The 25,357-nt window shown below is 44.2% G+C and overlaps 1 protein-coding gene across 1 annotated transcript in view; it reads left to right on the top strand.

The window, feature by feature from the left end:
* The window catches only part of dock1 (dedicator of cytokinesis 1), a 459,680-nt gene that overhangs the window by 66,889 nt on the left and 367,434 nt on the right, over window positions 1-25,357 (top strand). Inside the window, exons 12-16 of the mRNA XM_083788125.1 lie at window positions 480-559; window positions 3,483-3,608; window positions 5,892-6,016; window positions 15,486-15,584; window positions 19,957-20,029. Coding sequence (XP_083644251.1) covers window positions 480-559; window positions 3,483-3,608; window positions 5,892-6,016; window positions 15,486-15,584; window positions 19,957-20,029 — 503 coding nt within the window. The remainder of the gene's footprint in view (window positions 1-479; window positions 560-3,482; window positions 3,609-5,891; window positions 6,017-15,485; window positions 15,585-19,956; window positions 20,030-25,357) is intronic.

Raw genomic sequence — 25,357 nt, forward strand, 5'->3', positions numbered from 1 at the left:
CTAATGGTGGTTCCGTGGCTCAAATGGCGAATAAATATTGGACCTTGATATGAAATGGGTTAAAAACCACTGTGCTAAATGATTGTCTTTCTCTCTCTTGTGTCTTCTCCTCCATCGTCACCCTATCCCGGCTTCACTGTTATAACCGGGCTAACATTTTTGGCTCTTTGTCTCTTGTACATGGTGTTAGCGTCACCGTACGGTGTGTCTCTCCCTTCCTTCTCCTCCTCATCCTTCTCCTCTGCCTCTCTCTCTCTCTCATCCCATCACCTTCACAATCACGTTACCCTCTCTGGCACCTTCCTTTGCCCCATTCCTTTCTCTTCTTTACACTTCCTTTCTCCTTGTCTTCCTCCCTCCCCCTCCTCTGTGGCGTTTTTTTTTTTTTTTTTTGCCTGTTGTGTGAACACCTGCAGGCTAGCGTTGGATGACGCCATGATTCGCCACAAGCAGCTGAACATCTCCCGTTTTTCACCCAGGGTGGCGGGCGAGAACGACTTCCTTCAGACGGTCATCAACAAGGTGATCGCCGCCAAGGAGGTCAACCACAAGGGCCAAGGTATATATATTTGATTTGATTTTGATTTGATTTATTTGATATATTCATGATACAATTCATAGAAGAGCATTACAGAAATCATCAGGATTGCACAAAAAGTCCGAGGACTTATTTCCATTGTGATCCAAATAAATAAATAAATAAATAGTTACAGTATATGACAAGAAGAACATGTGTACTAAGTACTAACATTACAATACTAATGACATTTACAACCGGCCATCATAGATCAATAAACAAAAGACAACAAATAGATACAAATAGATAAACACAGCACTATACTAACTTGCCCATCAGCCACTTTTTCATACATATTTCAACATATTTTTGAAAATGTTCAAAGACTGGGCAAATTTAACTTCCCTTGGGATTTTGTACCAATCCTCCACCCCTATATTTGCCATATATCTATACTGTATATGCACCAGTGATTTTGACAGCAAATGTTTGATTCAGTTTTTATAGCAAAAGGCAGATGGCTACACACCTCAAAAGGCGATGGTGACAGGTGCGTAGGGCAATAGAGCATATAATGAAAAGGGTATCTTTGAAAGACAAAGACGATGTTTCTCTTTATTAAGCTTATTACCTTCTGACTCACTGTGGGGGTGTGGTCTATAAAGGTTTGGTGGTTATGTCCTGATGAAGGTCTAAGTGACCGAAACGTCGACCTAATAAAGAGAAACATTTTGTCTGGCGGTGTGTCTGGCGGTGTGCGGGACTAGCCTGGCTAATAAGCCAGACTAATATCACACTACACTGTCGCGCACCTCTTCTTTGTCTTTCAAAGATACCCTTTTCATTATATGATTCAGTTTTTAGTCATTGTCATAGACAAAACAAAAGTAAGTAAGCCTTGCTGAGCCATGAGGCCTCTCCTGTTTCTGTAGCGTGAGGCAGATTCTGGTTCCTAACGGTATAAATAAATACCTTTGGCCACTGAGAAAAGTTTGAAAGCTGGTATTTATTTATTTTATTGTATACTGTCCTCCGATGTCCCACAATCCTCTCCTCTCTCTCTCTCTCTCTCTCTCTCTCTCTCTCTCTCTGACGATGTCTGATGTTACCTCTTCATGTCAATGAACAAGCCTCATTATAAATCAGTGCTTGCGTTCTAAATACAGTGTGCCATATCACCATGGCTACAGGATCCATAATAAATCTATAAATACAGTGTGCCGTATCACCATGGCTACAGGATCCAAGTAATTCAGTTGTTAATTAAGCTGACGATTCATCTGCAAATCCTTGATTTTTCTTTTCATTCTCCTTCCTTTTTTGCCGTCATTGATTTCGCGTCCTTGGCTAGAATAACCCTGGCATTGTCAATGAGTGTGTGTGTGTGGTGGGGAGTGGTAGAAACATGTGGAGTTGTGGACAGCCTCTACGTCCACGGTCTTGTTATGTACTATGAAGATGTACTTGGATAAATGCCAGTCCTGGGGTGGGGGGCGTCCAGTGCGTCCAGTCGGGCTGTCGGTCACGCTCGCATATCAAAAGGCTTCCAGCTAAGTGCTGGAGAGGCAGATCTGTCACTCAGGACCGCTGTTATTATTGGCCCTCCGTAGTGGAGGCCTGGATAAAGACAACAACACATGGACAGTGGTGGAAAGTAGCTACAGTAAGTGCAGACATTTTCTCAAGTACTGCACTTACAGTAATGGTTTGCAGCGTTGAACGATGCGGTTTATCAACATCATTCAAGTGTGTAACAGCAATGTTATGGGCTATAGCTACCAATATGTACGACACAGGGATAAAGGTTATATATATTATCATCTGATCATCTATCGATACAGTCAGACAGATAGTGGCTGTGAGCAGTGAGCACATGCAGCTGTCTTGTGAAGTTGTGCTCTCATTGGCTGTAATACAGGATTTCTCGGGACGCGGTCGCAACCCAGTTAATACTTTATGATGTCCAGTCGGCGAGAGAGCCAAATATCAAACCTGCTAGATATTCAGAAACGGTCGGGAAGGTGTCGGCGAGCCTATGCATTTGAAAACTTTAAACGGGACATTCTGCATAATTACTACTTTTACTTTTGGTACTTTAAGTACATTTTGATGCCAATACATTTTTAGCCAAGTACATTTTGAATTCCGGACATCTACTTGTACATTTGACAAAATGAACATTTGTCCAATTGCGATCGGATATGTGTCCCCTGAGAGGGGCCCTTTGTTTCACAATTGGTTCCACACCGTGACCCTCCTCTGCTGCGTCACAGCCACAGGTCAGTCTCCCTGCCCAATTATTTGAAGCTGGAAAATAACCGGTCACCTCGCGCTCCGTGCAGAATAATCTGAATGCCTCACCTGAAATGTCACCAGTTTTGGCACAAAGTAACAAAACTTCACAGCCAGGCAGAGGGACAGGAACACGTCTCCTCTTAAGGGCCAAAGGTCCTAAAAAGGCTTTTGTTCGTTTTAAAGTGTCAAAGAGCAAAGCGGTGTTATGCAACGATTCAGCTTTGTTCATGTCCTGTCACCGGTTCAGGTCTCTCTCCAATATACTTTTAATTGCATTTTTGTATCTACAGTACGCCTTTGTTCTGTTTGTTCTGTTTCCTAATCACATCCTGGAGAGTAGCTTACATTTTTACAGGATTTGCTCTTCTCCTCTCTCTCTCTCTCTTTGAAGTCTTGCGTAACCAGGCGATCGTCGATATCTGCCTACTGTCTGAAACGTCATCTTAATTCAATGTAGGGGGTTAGAAGTGTGTGCAAACAATTGGGGAATGTTCAAAAGAAATTGCTTCGCAATGCTTATGCAAAGACTGGTTGGGTGCTTTTTCAGATTCGTTACGGTTTGTTACGGCTTTCAAAGCAGTACTGTACAGGTAGGTGTATGTTTGTCTGCTCTCTTTAACCATACATTGACTGTGTTTCCCTGGGTCCGCTTCCCTCTCGTCCCCACCAGGTCTGTGGGTCACTCTGAAGCTGCTTCCTGGAGACATCCACCAGATCAGGAAGGACTTCCCTCACCTGGTGGACCGTTCCACCGCCGTGGCCCGCAAGATGGGCTTCCCCGAGATCATCATGCCAGGTTAGTAGTCCAAAATGGGCTTCCCCAAGATCATCATGCCAGGTTAGTAGACCAAGATGGGCTTCCCCGAGATCATCATGCCAGGTTAGTAGTCCAAAATGGGCTTCCCCAAGATCATCATGCCAGGTTAGTAGGCCAAGATGGGCTTCCCCGAGATCATCATGCCAGGTTAGTAGACCAAGATGGGCTTCCCCGAGATCATCATGCCAGGTTAGTAGTCCAAGATGGGCTTCCCCGAGATCATCATGCCAGGTTAGTAGGCCAAGATGGGCTTCCCCGAGATCATCATGCCAGGTTAGTAGACCAAGATGGGCTTCCCCGAGATCATCATGCCAGGTTAGTAGACCAAGATGGGCTTCCCCGAGATCATCATGCCAGGTTAGTAGACCAAGATGGGCTTCCCCGAGATCATCATGCCAGGTTAGTAGACCAAGATGGGCTTCCCCGAGATCATCATGCCAGGTTAGTAGTCCAAAATGGGCTTCCCCAAGATCATCATGCCAGGTTAGTAGGCCAAGATGGGCTTCCCCGAGATCATCACGCCAGCTTAGAGAGAGGCTTCCTTTTCCCCAAAGCAGTGGTTTTCAACCCATTTCATATCGAGGTCCATTATGTATTGTGCAATTTGGCCACGGACCACCATTTGATGACACTTAGTGACTTAGTGAAATTGAGGCCAATGCAAGTCGACGGGGGTTTGTTTGGACTACACCATGCTGTGCACTGTGGTTTCATTCCGCATTGTCATGGCCGCTGGTGATCATAACAAGCCAACAGACCATTTTTCGCCGGATTTTCGTTGTTGAAAGCTGCAAATACTTCAGCGTAAGCTCTAAAGGTAATAAAACAATCTCTGCAGCGTAGAATATTTGATTAAATAGCGGGTAAAGCGTTTTATGGAGTCAAACTGTTAACACTCGTGACTATTCACGAGTTGCTCGAGTTATGTTTTCACTGTTTAATCCACGTTTTAAGTCAAACGGGCACCGGACAGAATGGGATGACGTCATCGCAAAAAGGTCCATCGCTCCGGCGTGCAAAGGGTTCTGGGAAATTGAGTCCCCATTGTTCACAATGGGAGAACTGCCTAGCAGCGCTCGGCTGCCCCGTCCTGTCTGTTGTTGTGGTCGGGGCTATTTTTCAACACTACAACAAGCGATTTCACCGTTTTAAAGTGGGTTTTCATGACAAGCAACTCAGCGGTCGGTGCAGTGGCTGTTCAAAGGGAACTTTAAACATAGGCAGTCTAGCCTGAAAGACGGCCGTAAATTGTCGGCATTCAAGCTGTTTAAGTGAATACTTCTGACATGTTCACAGTCTCCAAGCCCGAGGCACAAAGCAGTGTAGCACCTTGTCACAGATGGTACAAAACTTACTGTCATTTTAAAGACAGTATATAGTGAAAATAGCTGACCTGCGAGGACACACCGTGGTGCAATGTGACACGTTGTGAGCTTGTTGACCTGCTATTTTTGCCATTAGAGGCATTTTTTGAAACATTTTGCAGATAATGACGTGGCCAAAATGCAGGGTTGAGACTGCTGAAGCCCAAAGGGCTCCGAGCTGAAGGAAAATGATTCTCTCCAGGGCAGGCATTCAGGACACAATAATGTGAAATAGAAATAATAGCATCGAGTGCGACACTTGGTGTTTGCCTGCCATGTCTGGGTCACAGTGACCGTTCAGTGCTCCGTAGCACCTTAGCCTAGGTTGCTCTGTCCGCTACATAACTGGTTCCCAAACACTGTGTCGGGAGTTGGGACCCCTACATTTTGTTTTTAATTATTATTAAGATCCCGGGGCAGACCAAGGCGCAGATGGAGGGATTATATCGACTCACTGTCCTTGGGATCCCCCATGAGGAAGTCACTAATGTTGCTCTGGAGAGGGAAGTCTGGAGCTCTCTGGTGGAGCTGTTGCCCCTGCGACCCGACTACGGATAAGCGGTTGAAGATGGATGAATGGATGGATTTCAAAACATTTAAAAAAAACCTTCCCAAAATGAGCAAAATTTAATTTGAAATTTTAATCTAAGAAAAATTCTAAGAAATCTTAAGAAATTCCATAAATTAGAAAAAAGTATTAGTGAAAATAGCCGATGTACAAGCTCATAACGTGGCGCAAAGCTACGCGTTATGAGCTTGTAGATCTGCTATTTTCACTAGTTTCATTGACAAATTGTCAATATAATTTAGTCATAGTTTTAGTCATAGCTTAGTTTTTATTTAGTGTTTGTCAGTGAATAAAGGTAGTCAAGATATTTCTCTTCCTTGCCTTTTCAAGGTGACGTGCGGAATGACATCTACGTGACGCTGGTCCAGGGGGAGTTTGACAAGGGCAGCAAGACAACGCCGAAAAACGTGGAGGTGACCATGTCCGTCTACGACGAGGATGGCAAGAAACTGGAGGTACTGTAGGAGCATTATTAGTATTATTTATACGATTTTTGCGACAGTTCACACGGACAGAGTATCGGACTGACATGCATCAAACTCGAACCAGGGGTTTAAAAGCTTGGTACATCTGCTATTTTTGAAGATTTTTTATAAGAAAATATATATGTGGCTGGCTTACGGTAACCGCTTGGCTGTTCAGGTCGCCCCAGTAGGAGTTTTACAATGGAATTTAACAGCTATTATTTCTAATTTCACCTGGGCTAGAAGAAAACCGAAAGTAATCGAAAACCGTGGGGAGCTTTTGCCAGGGGAGAATTTCACCCACTCTTTTGCACTCCCTTTGGTTTAAAAAAAAAAACGTGGTGTTGTTCTGGTGTGACAATAAATTGAAGTTGAGTTGAGTTGGATCATCCGTCAGTCGAGACAACAAGAGCAGATGTGTCTCCGAGACAGCCTGTGATTTACGGGGCTTTCTGTAATCTCACCCGGCTCAGTGCACCACTTAACTCCACCTCTCCCTGCCTGCCTGACTGACTGCTCATGCACAGCACCTACACAGGCCACAATGTTCTACCTGCACTTTAAAACGCTGCTCACCACCCACAGTCTATGGCACTCCCCCCCCCTTCCCTACATCTCTGACCTCCTCAAGTCACACGTTCTCTCCTGTTCCCTCGGGTCCAGTCAGTGACGCTTCGGCCTCCTGGAGGTACGCAAGAGCGGGCTAGAAACCAGGGCTTTCTCGGAGGCTTGTAGATTAGCTATTTTGGGCACAGCATAGTACACCGCAGTACGATGGTATCTTCATCTGGTGGAATGGCCCTGTATTTGGGCCACAACCTTTATGGTTGTCCCGGTAGCCGGCAGGGCTCAACGCAGCAGGGGCTGTCAACAGGAGCAGAGCCACACTCTGGTCTAACTGACATCAATAACAATACATGAAAACTTCACTTACTAGTTACTAGTTTATAGATTTAGTTTGTTATCATGAAAACACTTCAGACGTACTGTAATATATATAATTTGGCAATTGGAAGAGTTTTTGCATTTCAAAAGTTATGAAATCGGACCGTCTGCATAATGAGTACTTTTACTTTCGGTTTTGGCTTGGGACCCCGTAAATGCCTTGGTGTAAATGTCTTGATTGATTGATGACAATCAATCAATCAAACAAACGACATTGATGTCCCCTTAACTTTACCCTTCACCCGCGCGTGCACGCAAACCGCTGGGACTTGATTAACCCATTCTGGGTGGGAACCCCTTTTGGTGTTAGCATTATGTTATGCTTTAGCTATTGAAAAATTGCAGATCTACAAGCTCATAGCGCGCCACCAAGTTGCGCGCTACGAGCTTGTAGGTCTGCTATTTTAGAAAAATCGAAGAACGACTGACATAGAAACATAGCTTTTTCAGAAAACTGTCAGGATGTAGAAGACATTTTTTAGAATCTGATCTCAGGTCAAAATGGATTAAACGTGTCCAGCTTCCCGACAGGGTGATGGACGAGCTGAACTGAAGATGGTGATGATGATATACATCCCAGAGGAGGATGGGAGGGTTCAGTGGAGGTGGAGGCCTCCCGGGGCGCGGTGCATGCGTGGGGTGCATCCCAGAGGAGGGTAGGAGGGTTGGGTGGAGGCCTCCCGGGGCGCGGTGCATGCGTGGGGTGCATCCCAGAGGAGGGTAGGAGGGTTGGGTGGAGGCCTCCCGGGGCGCGGTGCATGCGTGGGGTGCATCCCAGAGGAGGGTAGGAGGGTTGGGTGGAGGCCTCCCGGGGCGGGCTGCATGCGTGGGGTGCATCCCAGAGGAGGGTAGGAGGGTTGGGTTGAGGCCTCCCGGGGCGCGGTGCATGCGTGGGGTGCATCCCAGAGGAGGGTAGGAGGGTTGGGTTGAGGCCTCCCGGGGCGCGGTGCATGCGTGGGGTGCATCCCAGAGGAGGGTAGGAGGGTTGGGTTGAGGCCTCCCGGGGCGCGGTGCATGCGTGGGGTGCATCCCAGAGGAGGGTAGGAGGGTTGGGTGGAGGCCTCCCGGGGCGCGGTGCATGCGTGGGGTGCATCCCAGAGGAGGGTAGGAGGGTTGGGTGGAGGCCTCCCGGGGCGGGCTGCATGCGTGGGGGGATCAGATTGAATGGCACCGGGCCTCAGGCAGCAGCCTGCCCCTGGCTTTATTTATATTGTAGTCACAGTTGGAGAAGAACACGGATCAGTCGATGACGATTAGGCCAGGAGAGGAGGATGATGTTGTGTTGTGTGCTCTGTGCTGCGGCCTCCTGGGTGATAATGAGTGGGGGGGTGGGGGGGGGCTTACCGGGGTACCATGTCCCAATTGACTACAACTCTAATTATCCCATTAAGACCTGTTGCCCACTCTAAAGTGTCTTCTTATATCCTAACAGTTTTATGGGAAAACAAATAAAATAAAACAATGTATGTTGCTCAAACCTTTTCATGTCAAGAACCCCCACACCTATATGTATTTGGCTGCCGACCCCCCCCCCCCCCCCCCGCCCCCCCATCTCAAAATATCTTGTTCCAGGGACCCCCCAGTTAAGCAAAAGGTTTTACTTCAATATGTTCGCTTTTAAAAAGTATATAATATTCAAAGAGTTGCACATTTTAAAACAAATTGCCAACCTATAAATACGTAGCTCATAGATTGTAGATCTGCTATTTTTTTGGAAAATCCAAAAGTATTAAATAATGGTTACAGTGATTAACTCATTTTGGGCGGGAACCCCTTTTGGTGTTAGCATTATGTTATGCTTTAGCTATTGAAAAATAGATCTACAAGCTCATAGCCCTACGAGCTTGTAGGTCTGCTATTTTTGAAAAATCGAATGGTCAAAATGGGTTAACATCTGAAATGACACGGATGCGTTCCTGGTGTTAGTGCGTTATCACGGCTAGAAGAGGAAAGCGGTGACTGGACTGCACTCTTCTCCCCGCTCTTTCTCATCCAGGGTGTTATGCTCATCCACTCGTCTGAGTCTATACGGAGGTGAATTTTATTTAGCTGTTTTTGTATTCAGGGCCGCCTGCCGCTGTCTTTTTATTTATTTATTTATTTTTATGAGCTTGTAATGATTTACTCAGACGGTGACGGCTCGCCACAATGATTAAGAACCATTGATCAGGCCCACTGGTGTCACTGCCACAGTGTCCTTGGGAGTCCGTTGTGGTGGAAAGAAAAAAAGTACTCCCCATTTGTTTACTCAAGTAAAAGTAGTGGAAATGCTCTGTCTATTCAAAACGTTAGAGTGCAAAATGAAATGGGGGTTTTAGGTGGTTAATGTCAGTTTTCTAAAGCTAATCATAATCTGTAAAGTAACTAGTAGGGCTGACCTTCGATCCCGCTTTTGATGATCGACGCATCGAAATAAAAATAATTCGATCGTCAACGCTTCGAAACCCAAGGGGGGGGGGGGGGGGGGTGCGATGCGGCGAGCAGTGACTCACAATAAATTTGGCTTAAACAACGATATAGCAGAGAGAAACGCATGCTTGGATTGGTCTCATTTATTAATAATGATAAGCTACAACTGTTGCTTTCGCCCAATTGTAGCAGCGTTCATGAAAGCAGTGACGCACAAATAATTAGGCTTACAATAAAACATCCGACCGTATAAGTCAACATTAAATAAAACTGCCTGACACAGGCATTACCTCTCAAATAAAAAAATATATAATCCAGACATTGTAAACGAAAGGCATTTTGCTTCTCTTCAGATTGTGTGAAAACACCAAAAAACACCACCCTATCGTAATATGAATGAACTCTTAAATCAATCAAATCCTCTAGGCTCTCTATGGAACAAAAAAACTTAATAAAAGTAACAGTTTGGCTACCATTCAAAACAACATACGCTGTCAAGTGTAAACTAAGTAACTAACGGATTTTTTTCTTCTCTTCTTGCCGTAACATTAACTGAAATAAAGCGTCATTTAATCGAGGCTTTATGACAGCAGCGAGACGAGTGCTTGCTGCGAGGCACACGCATGGCTCGCAATCATAGCTGCCTGGGAGAAATGCGAGGCCCTGTGCTTTAATAATTAATTTGTTGATATCCAAAACTATACAAAAATTGTCACATTTCTATCAAGGACAAAACTTATTAGAAAAAATATGAATAGCATATGAAAGCCTTTTGAAATGTGTATACAGTAGGTCAGGGGGTTTCAACTGGTTTTGATCCAGGGACCACCATTCTGACTAGCAGCAGCCTGGGGACCACCACTATTGTGTCGGGTGGGCTCATCGTAGATCTACGATGGACCCACCCGACACAATAGTGGTGGGGCATTCATGCACCATGGGTTAAGATTGTTTTTGTTTTCTTCTTACTTGTTACTCACTAATCACACTATCACAGGCTACATTCATGAGATGGACAAAAAAAAACTATGTTTCAAAGTATTTTATTTAGTTTTACTAAAGTGTTTTTTACTTGTACTAAGCAGGACTCAAAATAAGTCTCAAAATAATAATCCATTTCAGTTAATCACCCAAACACTTGGTGCATTTGACAGTCACAGTAGGTTTGTTTCTGACAACACCCCCCCCCCCCCCACACACACACACACAGAAACAGAATATATATATTTTATCTTATTCTATTTTAATAATCTTCTCTTTATTTTAACCAACCTACAACCTGCACTACATTTTACTAGGGCCTTATACAGTACCTTTCTAACATACAGAGAGAACTGTTCATTGTGTACCGTCACTTTAAAAGCGTAATGTATACATCATCGTACGACGGTGTCACGCACCAAAAATAGCCAATCTACAAGCTCACACCGGGGCTCCACCGGGCGTGTTGCGCCTCCGTCGTGTGCGTTAAAAAACGAACCGGCCAACCAGGGCAATTTTAATGCAGTCACGCAACGCAACACAACGTGGGCAGTGGAGCCACCCTTCATTGATTAAAACGGGAACATTCCCTGACGGAGACGCGACGCTGACGGGCCCGGTGGAGCCCGCACCTGTTTGCATCGCGTTGTGAGCTTGTAGCTCTGCCTTTTCGGCAACGATAGACTGAGAAGTTGCACATTGAATAGTGAATACGTCACGTATTATGTGAGACTATTCATTCGATCCGTGGCAGATATTATAACTCTATGGCAGGGAGATTTGACTTTCCCAAACGTATTATTATGAAATGAATGAATAATTTATGGCAACGTCTTACCGTGCTTGCCTTGGGCTAGCCATGATTCATGACTCTCGTATTCATACGAGAGTCATGACGCAACTTCACCCTGGTTTTTGCGAACGCTACATTTACAAAGAATTAAAATATATAAACATTCGCATTTCAAATATAAAGTACTCACAAAGTGTCCCACGGGTGTTAGTTAGTAGCAGCGCCAGCGATTAGAATTTCTGCATCCCGCGTTGTTTAATAAAAAGCATTTTTATCCGAGGTGTTATTTTGCCATTGGCTTTCAACTACGCGCCCCTATCGGTCGGGAGGAGGGTGGCACTCGGTGTGTTCGATATAGGTAGGCTGACCGCCCTGCCAATACAGACTAATAGGCGAGTGCGCTCCCGGTGTGCAACTGTGGATTTCCCAAACGAACCCCGTTTGAACAGCTCGGACAAAAATGCTTTTTATTAAACAACGCGGGACGCAGCAATTCTAATCGCTGGCGCTGCTACTAACTAACACCCGTGGGACACTTTGTGAGTACTTTATATTTGAAATCTGAATGTTTATATATACGGAAATCTTGTAAATGCAGCGAGCGCAAAAAACAGGGCAAAGTTACTGCATGACTGTCATGATAATCATCATGGCAGTCATGTTCCAGGGCTAGCCTTGGGCAGTAAGCACGTAAGTGCGTTGGGTGGAAGAGCAGGATGGTTGTTCCGCTGGCCTCTGATGACTCCGTCAGATTTTTCTTTGGTTTATTTGACACGTTGAGCACTTGACTTTTTGAAATGTTAGATTCGACTTAAGTTATTATTATTATTTACAAACAAGTAAAAAGAGTGCAAATAATGCAGGCAGGTGTTCTTATTCGCTTCGCATTCCCATCAAAGTAGCCTATAGCCTATACAACACTAACTTTGTGATCAACCTTCTTAATGTGCATATTTTATTTGTAAAAAGGAACACTGTATTAAGACATGGCAGTATAATATTGGTGCAAAATGGAAATATGTAATTAAATACCAGAGAGAGAGAGAGAGAGAGAGAGACATAAAGGCAAAGCCGTTCCATTTCAAAGAATACAAAAATGCCGTCTCGCAGGCGCGTTCGCACAACCAAAAAAGCGGCTCTGTCTCTGAGAGTGCAATATTATAGTTAGTTACCGTACTTAGTGCAGAAAAGAGACAATAAATCCCGCTTTGGAGAAGATGCGCTCCGAAGGGGTTGTAGTGGCAGGGAATCAGGGATGGATAGAATCCTCTTCGCTATATAGGTGCCAACTTTACATAACGTGGCACATTATTTTGACATCACAGTGGTGAGTGGTCGTGGACTTCTTTGCATATTTTAAAATGCACTTTTGACTTATTTTTCCTGCGTGGACCGCTGGACGGCATGACTGTAGTTGCTGGACTTCCTTGTTAACACGTGAGGACGGAGGAGGCTCTGCGAGGCGCGAGCATGGCTCGCGGACCAAAATGGGCCGTCTCGCTGACCAAAAAGGGACGCTTTTTTTTTAATGACTATTCGATTCAAAATTTCAAAATCGATTCCTGTGCGTATCGATTGAACGTCGATTAATCAATTTTTTTGGGTCAGCCCTAGTAACTAGTAACTGCAATTTAATTAAAAATAATAGTTCTGGAGTAAAATGTGCGATATTTGCCTCCAAGATCATGTAGTGCAGTAGAGGTATAAAGAAAGACATTTAAGTAATAAGTAATCTAAAAGTACTTCAAAAATGATGCTCAAGTACAGTACTTGGTTACTTTCCGCCTCAGTTTGGGGAAAAAGAGCTCCTCTACGACTTTTTCTTTTAGCTTTCGGCTAGCTGCTGAAATTAATCTCATCTCTCTATATATCCCGAATCCCCGGAGATCATTCGTAATTGGTTAAATGCTCTGTCTTGTCTTCACCGATTGTAATTGGCAGCGAGGAATTTCAGAAGCAGATGAGAGGCACTTTCTGTCATTTCCTGCGATTATGTCCATTCCCGAGTGATGCGTGATAATGAAGAAAGCAACTTCCCCCTCGCCTCGTAGCAAAGGAAACACTTTGCTTGGATGTCATTCTAAGAAAGCACAAGTCATTTCATGAAAAACAGCAGAATAACATTCACTGACGCTTACAGGTATAGTGTACAGTAGTAAGTGATATTTATTTCGTTAAAACAAAAATGTAAATGTCCATATTCCGGTAGTAATCACTGCTATAGTGTATTTGTTCAGTAACGGGATGTCTCCCCGACTCTCCAGTTCTTTAATAATATAAACAGAAAATACATTTTCAGATGGGTTGCTATTATCAGCTTGTTTAAAAGACTAGAGCGGTGCCCGTTGGAGCCTCTACAGCGGTTACCATCCAGGCACTCTACAGCCCTGGCCCACTGCCGCCCACCAGCTTTTCCCCAGGCTTTTCTTTTTGAGCGGGATGCTGAAGCCGTGGGTGCAGAGGCTAGGTCTTAATAGGTCAACACACTCCTGGGGAAAATCGTCCTAATAAAGCTTCACGATCGGTTTAACCACTTTAGCCCTTTTTTATACTTGGGGAATTCAAGGAATAGCCAACCTTACAAAGTGGTTCCAGATGGGGGTCCGTGACCCAAAAAATACACGGGGGGGTTTCCTTGACATGAAGGTGTTTGGAGACGAGAACCAGCGGCTTAGCGAAGTGCCGGGCCGGAGTAGCTGCGGCAGCACACATAAAAGCAACATGCACCTGCGCCATCCCCCCACCCCCGGCCCCCTGAAACCCCCACCCCCTCCAGTGCGGTTCGCTGCAAGTCGGGGAAGAAGCCTGTTATTCCTCATAATTGCTGGTTGTCAGAAGGCATTAGTGCTGGAGTGTGTCAGCCACCCCCCCCCACCCCTCCTCCCCCAAAGCACACGGGCTGGCCAGGGAGGGAGCCAGAGCACTGAGGAGAGTGATGGCTGAGGGCTGACTGATACTCTATTAGGCATCACCCCCGCCAATGCAGGCACGCACACACGCACGCATGCACACACACACACACACACACACACACACACACACACACACACACACACACACACACACACACACACACCACACAAAATGATTATAATGTCAAGTCCTCTTCGGGGTTCACACTGCTTTCCACAGCCGCCCTTATTGATCCATTGTGAGAATAGAGGACCCCCACAAACTAGTAGCTCTCCTCTCCTCTCCTCTCCTCTCCTCTCCTCTCCCCTCCCCTCCCCTCTCCTCTCCCGGCTGCCGCCTTAGCAGGTGAGGCCACCACCCACCGCCCCTCCCCCTCTTCAATATTTAATTTCTCATTTATTTCTAATTTCCACATCGCTGTCAGGGAGATTGGCAGCCGACAGACGGGGGCGTCACGCATTAACCCATTTTGGGCGGGTTCCCCTTTTGGTGTTTTAAGCATTATGTTATACTTTAGCTATTGAAAAATAGCAGATCTACAAGCTCATAGCGCGCCACCGAGTGGCGCGCTACGAGCTTGTAGGTCTGCTATTTTTGAAAAATCGTGCAAATATTTATTTAAAAAACTGGAGGATTTAGAAGAATTGTTTTCAATTTTGAAGTCAGGCCTAAATGCGTTAAGGCGCCCATGCCGCTAAGCTGCTTCCTTTTTTTTCTCTTTTTTTCCTTTTTTTGTGCCCTCAAGAAGCACATCCGATGGTATAAGCGGTAGTCAATTTTCCGCATGCGGTGAAAGTGCTAATGTTTGGACAGGCAGATAATAGCGCGACCTCCGCGAGCCTGTCACTTTGAATATGCTTAGTCACAGCCCAGCCAACGATTACCAGAATAACCTATTCTGGGCGGGAACCCCTTTTGGTTGTAGGTCCCTTTTGGTTGTACGTCTGATATTTTTGAAAAATCGTTTAATTGTGCTCCAAATCTTTGAATATATTCTTTCAGAGTTTCAGTTTTTAACTCAAATCTTTGCTTCTGGAGGGTCCCTGGAACAACATATTTTCAGATGGGGGGTCGGCGGCATATTACATATAATTTCTGGGGTCCTTGACATGAAATATTGAGAACCACTGATATAGAAACATGAGGTTTTTCAGGAAATAAAAAAGGCAATTTAAAAAAAATTAAATTTCGATGTCAGGCCTAAATGGGATATAAGTCGCTCTTGCGAGATGACTCACTCACTCACTCTCCTCCTCCTCATCTCCTCCTCTTAGAACGTGATCTTTGATAACTCACTCACTCACTCTCCTCTTCTTAGAACGTGATCTTTGATAACTCACTCACTCTCCTCCTCTTCTTAGAACGTGATCTTTGATAACTCACTCACTCACTCTCCTCCTCCTCATCTCCTCCTCTCAGAACGTGATCTTTCCGGGCGCTGGAGACGAGGGAATCCTGGAGTACAAGTCGGTCATCTACTACCAAGTGAAGCAGCCGCGCTGGTTTGAAACCTTCAAGGTTTGTACATGAGGCCCTTCAACTGCCACCCCAGTCACACAAACAAAAACACTATTAGTTTTACAGGCACAAACACACACACACACACACACACACACACACACACACACACACACACACACACACACACACACACACACACACACGTATTACCCCATTAATGACATTTCAACTTTCCCCAGTGTCCAAACGGTAAGGCAGAGGAAAATGGCAGGTTGGATGCAGCTCAAAGTTGAACTTTACGCAGGTTTACCAACCTTCCTAGCCTGGGTTATTTAAACAACAAGAAAAAGAGAATCGACGTTGAGAACTAATTCTTTCCAACTATAATAAAGGTCATAAGAGATTTTGAAGCTGTGGTATAGCTTGAATATGTGTTATTGTCGGCAAGCAACGCCGTCGCGCTACGGAGTAGGAATTGTCCAATCGCAAGCCCCTCCCACAAGCCCCGTCGCGCCGCCCCCTACGACAGAAACTCTACTTTCCTCAGCAGCATAGCGTTGAAGTCAATGGAGGAGCAAACCCACACAAGGTATTTTAATACATTATTTTAAGCAAGTTTCATTGTCTTCGTTTAAACTGTTCTTTGTATGGGTACTGTAGTTGTTATGGGAGAGGCTACATTTATATTTTTGTTTATGGATCCCCTTTTTGAAGCAGAAAATATACTTTGCCTGTAGCTCTGCTCCATAGCCTGGACGAGAGCTAGCTATAGGCTGCTTTTGTTAAAGTTTATCGCCACCCGGCCGACTCTCAAAACATGTTAAAGACATTACTTTTGCTAATGTTACATTACGATGGTCATGTTGTGTTTTTACTAGCAGATGTTAGCTGGTTAATATAATGTAACCATAGTTAAGCTAACGTAGCAAGCATAACAATTACAGTACCCATACAAAGAAAAGTTTCAACGAAAACAATGAAACTTGCTAAAATAATGTATTAAAATACCTTGTGTGTCTTAGGTCCTCCATTGACTTCAACTGTATACTGCTGAGGAAAGTAGAGTTTCTGTCGTAGGTCGGGGTGGAGCTGGTGCTTGGGGAGAGGGGCTTGCGATAGGTGAATTAGACTTCAGTCTCATAGTTATCCCGTTGCTTTCCATATTGGGAGGTTGAATGCTTAAAAAACACACCCACACACACATGAATACTGAGAGAGGCCATAAATAACATGACAAATATGTAGAGCAGAGGAATATATATATATATATTTATAATACGACTGCAAACCTGCCGGGCCATGAAATGTAAATTTATATACATCTGTATACGTTTTTCAAATATTCAGCAAGGACGAGAGATAAAAGGAGAGCAGTTTGTCAGTTGTTTCTTGTTGTCAACAGGAAGCTATTCATTAGACCTGGAATTTGGATTGTTCTTCACCCGTTTGCTCTGTGTTTGTGTTCAAACACAGAGGTTACATTTTTATTTCATCATCATCTACAGTACTTATAATTGCTCCATATGGATTTTAATATATTATGCTTTAACCCACTTTGGGACTTTGGAACCCCTTTTGGTGTTTTAAACATGTTATAATTTAGCTATTGAAAAATAGCATATCTACAATCTATGAACTTGCAAATCTGCTATTTTTTAAAAATCGTTAAAATGTGCCTCAAATCTTTCAGAAAATTGTTTTTTTTCGACGTCAGGCCTGAAATGGGTTAAACTAAAGTACCTGTTTTTTAAAAGTAGGTTTTATAGCATTTGCGTATTGTGAATTTCTGTTGTCTTTTTAACCACTGCACAAAAGAAAAGGAAAAATCACACCTGTGTGAAGTGAGGGGCGCTCTTATCTTTGCTAAGATACTCATGACGTGAATTCTCCATTTATTGTCAATGGGAATTTAATCTTGGCTTCACTTTGTCTGTTCCTTTATGGAGGGCCGCTAGCCCCTCCTATATCCAGCTATAGTGTAGAAACTGTAGATTCTTGTCCTAACACAAACATTACATTTCACTGACAATTGCCAGAAACAATTAATGGATAATAAAATGTAGACGAGCAAACACACAAGATTAAATTCCCATTGACAATATCATCATAAATCATGACCCATGACACCCGTGCGCCCCTCACTTCACACGGGTGTGATTCTTATAGTCTTATGGGCGGATTTTATAGTCTCAAGAGGAGCGCACTTTTGTGGCTGTGTGTGTGTGTAGCCACTAAGGCTGTACCCTAGCCCTGTTTTTAGGACTCGAACTTCGGCAGGAATTTTCGAGCGAACTTGTTTCAAATTAATTAATTTATCCGAGTGCTTTTAACCAGGCTGCAATTCAACACAATATATCCGCCTTGAACATGATTAGCGCAGAGCTGAAGAGAGCGCAGCGCCCTCTCTTTATCAATCTCTCGTCTCTCCCAGTCCCAACACACAGTCACACACACACACGCACGCGCGCACACACACACACACACACACACACACACACACACACACACACACACTCACACTCACACTCACACTCACACTCACACTCACACTCACACTCACACTCACACACACACACAGCGTCTAGTGGCTCTGACATGTGCTCCGCTGCTGCGGCTCCGCCACGTAATAATGACGAGCGGCCGTGTGTGCGTCCTCGCAAACAGCGAAAATAGCCGATCTGCATGAGGAATAGGCTAGCAGCACTCTCGTCGGGAGGGGGGCAGCACAAATATCCTACGAGTAGGGCAAATGGTCAGCTACGTGCCTGATGCAAGCTCATCATTCCATAAAAATGAGCCATGATGAGTTGAATGAGTTGCTGGCAGGCAGCTAAAACGAGAGTGTAGCTCGTTAATTTCTTCCACCTGTGTAGGCTACTCTCAGAAGCGCATTGTGTGTGTGTGTGTGTGTGTCACTGTGTTTGTCTCTTCTGCCGTCTGCAGGACTTTCAAATTATTGTAAACACAACATGAACATAGTACTCTTATTATGCATATCGCATTCTCGCCGAGATATATTTCTGAGTAAAAAAGAAAGAAAGATTATAATAATAAAAATGTATAATAATAAATAAATAAAAACAAATGGTTCAAGGCCATACATTTAGATTCGAGTGCCAACCTTAACGAGCGAAGATTCAAACCCTGAATGTTCGGGGACAGCCTTAGTAGCCACTAGCCACCCCACCCCCTCGCGTGTATGTGAAGTGACGCTCAATTCACTTTCTTTCTTTTGCTCTTGTGGGCGATGTATGGCATTACTGCCATTTCCCACGTGATGTTGTGTGGGAGTCCCGTCCGCTCCAGGCCATACTGAAGAACAGCAAGCTTGCATAATGTCTTCAAACTTCAAACTGATGTCCAAGATGTACAGATCATTGGGTCCTAAGGAGAAGATGCGATCTCCCACCATGCACCAGCACGTCATTATATGATTTGGCCCTCGGCCTTTCCCCTTGAGCTCAATCTTCATCCAGGATAAGGTCTCTGGATTTACTTTCCACAGATATTGGTCTCCTAAAATGTTTCTTCCACTACATATGTATATCTCTCCATTGTAGGCCATGGCTGACATTTGATGAAAGGCTGAATATGATATATGATATACGCCAGAATCTGTTGTAGAACTGAGCCAGCAATTTGTCTCCATGTCAAGCACTCTGACGGTGTACGTGTTACAACTACAAACATCTTTGTCCCGATGATGGTTGCAGATATAGGGACTAAAACTGAATGAAGTGAAAAAAGTGGTGGAGTGCCGCTGGTTTCAACTAAAGACCAGACCATTTTGGTGGTGTCCAACTTGTAATATTCAATTGACTTTCCATCCATGACGTACATGACCTTCCCCGAGACAACGGCTGTGTGTGTATCCCGCTCGCCACCGGTACCGCCCCAGAAACCTCGGGCCGGAACCATGTGTGGGCGTTGACATCGAACGCATAAAACACATCGCGGCCATTGTACCTTCCCCATATGTAAATGATGGGCTCTATCAGCACCGCGGTGTAGCTGTAGAGCTTCAACGACGTGCGTCCCTTGTGCTAAACAGTCTGTATAGCAGTGTTGACATCGAAATCCTCTGGAGAAGTTGCTCCGGGGCCGGTGGTTCTGTGACCTAAAGACGTTTATTTGAGAATTCCGTTTAGAACTCGCTGCAGTGGTGGCCAACTAGGACTTAAACCAGGACATTCTGCCTTCTCCCTTGAGCAGACCTCTATTATATATTGTCCGACTGTGCTTTGATGACTGAGTCAGTAAGATCCATCCATATATGGGTTCTATCACATCAATCTGATATCAGCACTAGGTCAACCCGGACCAAATATAGGGATTGTCATACTAGACATGTCACATGTCATATAACCCAACGTACAAAGGTTGTTAATCCCCCCCCTCCTCTCTCTCTCTCTCTCTTTCTCTCTCCCAGGTGGCCATTCCCATCGAGGATGTGAATCGCAGCCACCTGCGCTTCACCTTCCGCCACCGCTCGTCGCAGGACTGTGAGTACAACAACAACAACAACAACAACAACACGCCAACAGAACAACCGTGCACCGCCGCCGACCACAGCAAGCCAAGCGGTCGGCTGCCAGACAAATTAATAGAAGCCATCCAAACCAAACACATGTGATAAATACTTCAGACGTTCACCCCCTGTGATGCGTTAATCAGCGATATTAGGCCCTGGCCCCGCGCTTTTAGCGAGCATCGGTACAGCAACAGTAGCAATACACACACTTAATACTCTTTCTCTAGTAAAAGGGCTGTATTTCAACAATTATACTTTCGTAAACGTACTGAAGTATTGGCATGACATGATGAATTAAAACTAGATGTTTAGGAAGGGACTAGTGGACAAGAGATCCAGTATAAGTCATTTTACACTTGGTTGCAAGCTGAGTAGCTTGTAGATTGACCTTTATCAGCAAGTGTAAAATCAGTCATTACGACGGCATCAAAATACATTTTAGTCGACTAAATCAACTGTAGATTTAGTTGACGTGCTACGAGCTTGTAGGTCTGCTATTTTTGAAAAATCGTGAAAATGCGGCACAAATGTGTACAGTACCAACCTAAGTACAGTACATGATACAGATAATGGACAGGTCTCACAGGCCTAATCCAGCTCCTCTTGGTGGATAATGGACAGGTCTCACAGAGCTCCTCTTGGTGGATAATGGACAGGTCTCACAGGCCTAATCCATCTGTAGAGCCCTCCCGTCATGGTCCGTCTCCCTGCGCTGTACTGCTCCTGCAGAGACTAATGTAAAACATAATGCTTTAAAACACCAAAAAGGGGTTCCCGCCCAAAATGGGTTAATAGTCAACCTTAGAAACTGGATCACCTCAGGTGACTCGGGCTGCAGGGGCGCTGATGAGCCTTGCTAAACAAAAAAAACTGTCACTGACTACCAGCAGCATTGGAAGGGGTTCTATCCATTATGTGGTAAATGGTGCCTCATATAGCAGCTTTTATCCTAAAGCGCTTTACGATGTGACGCATGAGCGCACGCATTTCACGGTTCAGCATCTTGCTCAAGGCCACTCTGACCAAGAAGGGGGAGGGAACCGCCCGGGGATCGAACCGGCGGGAACCCTCCGTTTCCACCAAAGCGCCATCGCCACTCTTCCTCCTGAGCCAGTGGGCCCAGCATTTAGTTAACTAATGCTTCATTTTTAATGGATTCTCATAAAATAAAAACAGAATACAGATTCTGTTTACATCAGTGGTTCCTAAACGTTTTAGCTCAAGAGAGAGATTTGATGTTCTTCTTCCTGCAGGGGAAGGGAGGGGAGGGAGGGAGAGGGAGAGAGAGAGAGATGCCACCACCTAGGGAGGGTATTGTCATTTAGTTTAGTGGAACAAACATGGAAACAAACTGACAGCTCAGCTCAGAGTTGGACATTATTGAATTGTGTGGATCTCAGCGCGGTCCACATGGGAACAATGTGGCTGTTTTGTTTGCAGCAAAGTTTCTATTTTAGTTTTAGTCATAGACTCTTGAATAGTTTTCATTTAGTTTAACTGGCCTTTCAAATGGGAAGCGAGGAACGCAGGCGTTGTTGCCTGGATCAACGACAGGTCTCTTCCAGGTCTGGATCAACGACAGGTCTGCTACAGGTCTGGATCAACGACAGGTCTCCTCCAGGTCTGCTCAAGAGGGGCGCAGGCAAGCGTAAAAAAAAAGATGCTAAACAGTATGCAGGTCTGGTGAGTCGCGGACGTGTGCACGAGACGAGCACGCGCACAACAAATTCACGGGACCGCGCTCACGTAAATTCGCTTGCGTTGTCGCATCGCGACTGTTCCCCTTAACACCTTTGCTGCCCCTAGTGTTAGCATGCTGTTACTGCAGATATTAATAATAATAAAACTTTATTTGTATAGCACCTTTCATGACATGAAATGCAGCTCAAAGTGCTTTACAGAGCAATGGAGAAAAAAAAGAAAAGCAAGGTATAAACATTAAAAAACAAGCAGTAATGCAATGCAGTGAGGACATGAATAACAAAAATAAAAGATCAATTAAAAGCAAGGGTGTAGAAGTGGGTCTTGAGATGTGCTTTAAAAATTGTTACAGAGGCTGCCTGTCGAAGGTACAGTGGGAGTTTGTTCCATGCCGTCGGCCCGTAGAAGCAAAAAGCTGCTTCCCCGTATTGTTTTGTTTTAGGCAAAGCGAGCAGGCCTGCAGTGGAAGACCTTAGGGGGCGGTTTGGGACATATTTAGGCAGGCAGTCATGTAGGTAGGAAGGTGCGAGACCATTGAGAGCTTTATACACAAGTAAAATAATTTTAAAATCAATCCTAAAAACAACCGGAAGCCAGTGCAGTGAAGCCAAAACTGGAGTAATATGTTCTCTCATCTTAGTTCTAGTTAAAACTCTGGCTGCTGCATTTTGGACAAGTTGTAATCAGCCAGTTGTTTTCTTAGGCAGTCCAGAAAAAAGTGCATTGCAGTAATCAAGCCGAGAAAAAACAAAGGCATGGATTAGCACTTTTGCATCGTCCAAAGACAAATAGGCTCTGATTCGTGTGTAGTATATTAAAATACCATACAGGAGAGTAAATGTGCACGGCATTTACGTTATCGTCAGTCCTGACGAAACGCTGGGGAGAATGACCCAGTTACATTGAATGTCATGGAATTAAGTACAGTTTCACAAACTGAGGTGAGAATGTAGGCGTGTTCACTGTTCCTCTGAAGACCCCTTGATCAACCATATGCTCCCATGCAGCTATCAACACCAATTCTATTTTTACACAAATTGCAGCAGGAACAGACAGCAAACCGTAAACAAACCATCGCCACCCCAACTTTGAATAACAAAGACAGCTGGCCTTGGAGACGAACTGACTTAGCACAGAAATGTATAGTCTTGACATAGAAAATTGCAAATATGGACTAAAATGGATACCACACGTGCAATATTTCTAAGGTGAAAAAAGGCAATCTTGGTAACATGATTAATGTGTGAATTAAAATTCAATTCAGAATCAATAATGACCCCCAGGTTCTTTACTGTACTGTTACTTTCTACAGTCAGGTTGCCAAGTCTGCTTATTATTGATTATTTCTGCTCACTAGAACCGATTGTGAGAACTTCTGTCTTATCCTCATTTATGCCGCCCGTCCACCCGCACTATACGGACCTGGTTGTCCTTCCGAGTTAAACAGGAAGGTGTGGGCCCGCGGGGAGACGTGCAACACCACTCGCATTAGCCCACAGCCTTTAGTTGCACATGTACTGTTGTCCTCTCTCTCTCTCTCTCTCTCTCTCTGCTGGCTCTCCTCTCCAGCCACAGCGCGGCAATTATTCACCGGCAGGGCCGCGGGCAGCCAACCAATGAGGGGGGGGGGATTCATGCAGATACAACGCATATGAATCACGTCCCCGCGCGCGTAAATTTGAGCCGTGTTGATCCGTGATGGTGATGTATGTTGTTGCACCCTGCCCGACACGTGGTTACAGCAAACAGCCATAACTCTCTGGCTGGCCTGTAGCTTCTTCTGCAGAGCGCGTCGTGTTGCGTGCCTGTGGTTCTCAAACATCTGACAATGTTTTGTGACCGGAACCACAAACGTTGCAAATGTATTAAGATGGCAATGGGAAGTGTATACACTTTATTAAAACGGTCGGTGACTGAATTCTGACCCCTACAGTATTCTATACTTCATTGGACGGGCTCCTCCAGGGGCCCGGACTTAATCGCCTCCTTTTATTCCTGTACAACGAATGGCTTCACCGAAAATAGCTGATCTACAAGCTCACAACTCCCAAGTTACTCCCAAACAGGTTACTTCCATCAGAGTTACCACTTTGCTTTGATTTCTTTCTCATTTGCAAGATTTTTCAAAAATGTGACCAGTGCCAGAGATTTAAACCACAACTCGGCAATAGCATATAGCAATAGAATCTAAAATTAAATTATTTTTTTTTTTTTGGTGGTTTTCGTTTTTAGCCACATAAAAACAGTTGGAATGTTAAAGAATGTTTTTATTCCATCAGAAAGTCATTTAAGTGTCATTAAGTCATTGTAATTGCGTAAACAAGTCACTATGTTTAATGTTTAAACCATTGAGTTAGCAATGCTAACCAATGCTAATCAGAAAATCAGCTTTACCTTCAAAGTATGCAAATTCCGCTAAAATTCCGCTTTTTGTACACAATCGTTTTTGAAGATAATACTAGTCTTTCACTAACTGGCTAACAGACATAGCAGAGAAAGAAGTATTAACAGTCGTATTTTGTAAAAAGTGTGCTTATTTTCGGTCCTCCTAAAGCTAATTCATGCGAATGTTTTAGCTAGGGGCACTGGTCATCACAACAATGGAACATGGCTTCTTATTTCCAATAGCAGAGAAGAAGAAGAAGAAGAAGACTAGCATGTATTGTAAACATTGTAACATTATGTCACCATAACGTGGTTCTTATTAGTTACTTTGGAATGTACCTGCCATGAAAATTAAGGTCATAATAATGCAGATCACATCGATATGTAATATAACGCGATAATGTACTTGTTTTAGCTACAGGATTGACGATTGATATCAATATATAATGCTAAATGTAGCTAACGGCTATTTTTTGCAGGGTTGCCAGGTTCTGCGAGAGAAACAAGCAACCCGTATATGAAAACAAGCCCAAAATAAGCAAAAATAGCCGATCTACAAGCATATAATAAAACCAATCTTGTCCCTGGCATACATTATTTTCAGATGGGGGTTCTGCAGACAAATAATAATAATAACAGGCTAATATAGCTATCTTATTTGTACTCATCTGGACCATTTACATAAGCCTAATTTTTGCCTAACTTGTGGAAGTACAAAATGGCAAATAAATGCAGTAGCCTATTTAAAAAAGGAGAGATAATAGGCAAACTATCAATTATAACAACATTCTCTAATTGTGAAGACTTATTGGTACAGTAGGCCTATGCATTCTTTTTCTTTAGAAACATGGCCAACTAATTATAATAAGCAGACATGGCAACACTGCTGGTTGGCTAATGGAGGAATGAAGGGAAAACAGCGCCCCCTAAAGTGACAGATCACTGCTGATATCTTTGAAGGGGGAATTCTCCAATTTAACATTTCTGGTTCAACAAGTTTCAAATGGTCATATCTTCTTCATTTCCCCCCCAATTTCAATGAGCAATGCATCATATGAAAGGTTACAGTGTGCAGTTTCATAATATGTAAAGAACTGAAAAATGACCATGGCCCCCTTGTATATCAAACTACTGGCACTGGTCACAAATGATAACAAATGGCAGATTGTGAGATTGTATTGATGCTATTTTTCAATTACCAACGCCACCCCCA

This window comes from Protomyctophum parallelum (assembly GCF_964188405.1).
Source record: "Protomyctophum parallelum genome assembly, chromosome: 17".
NCBI classification, from domain to species: domain Eukaryota; kingdom Metazoa; phylum Chordata; class Actinopteri; order Myctophiformes; family Myctophidae; genus Protomyctophum; species Protomyctophum parallelum.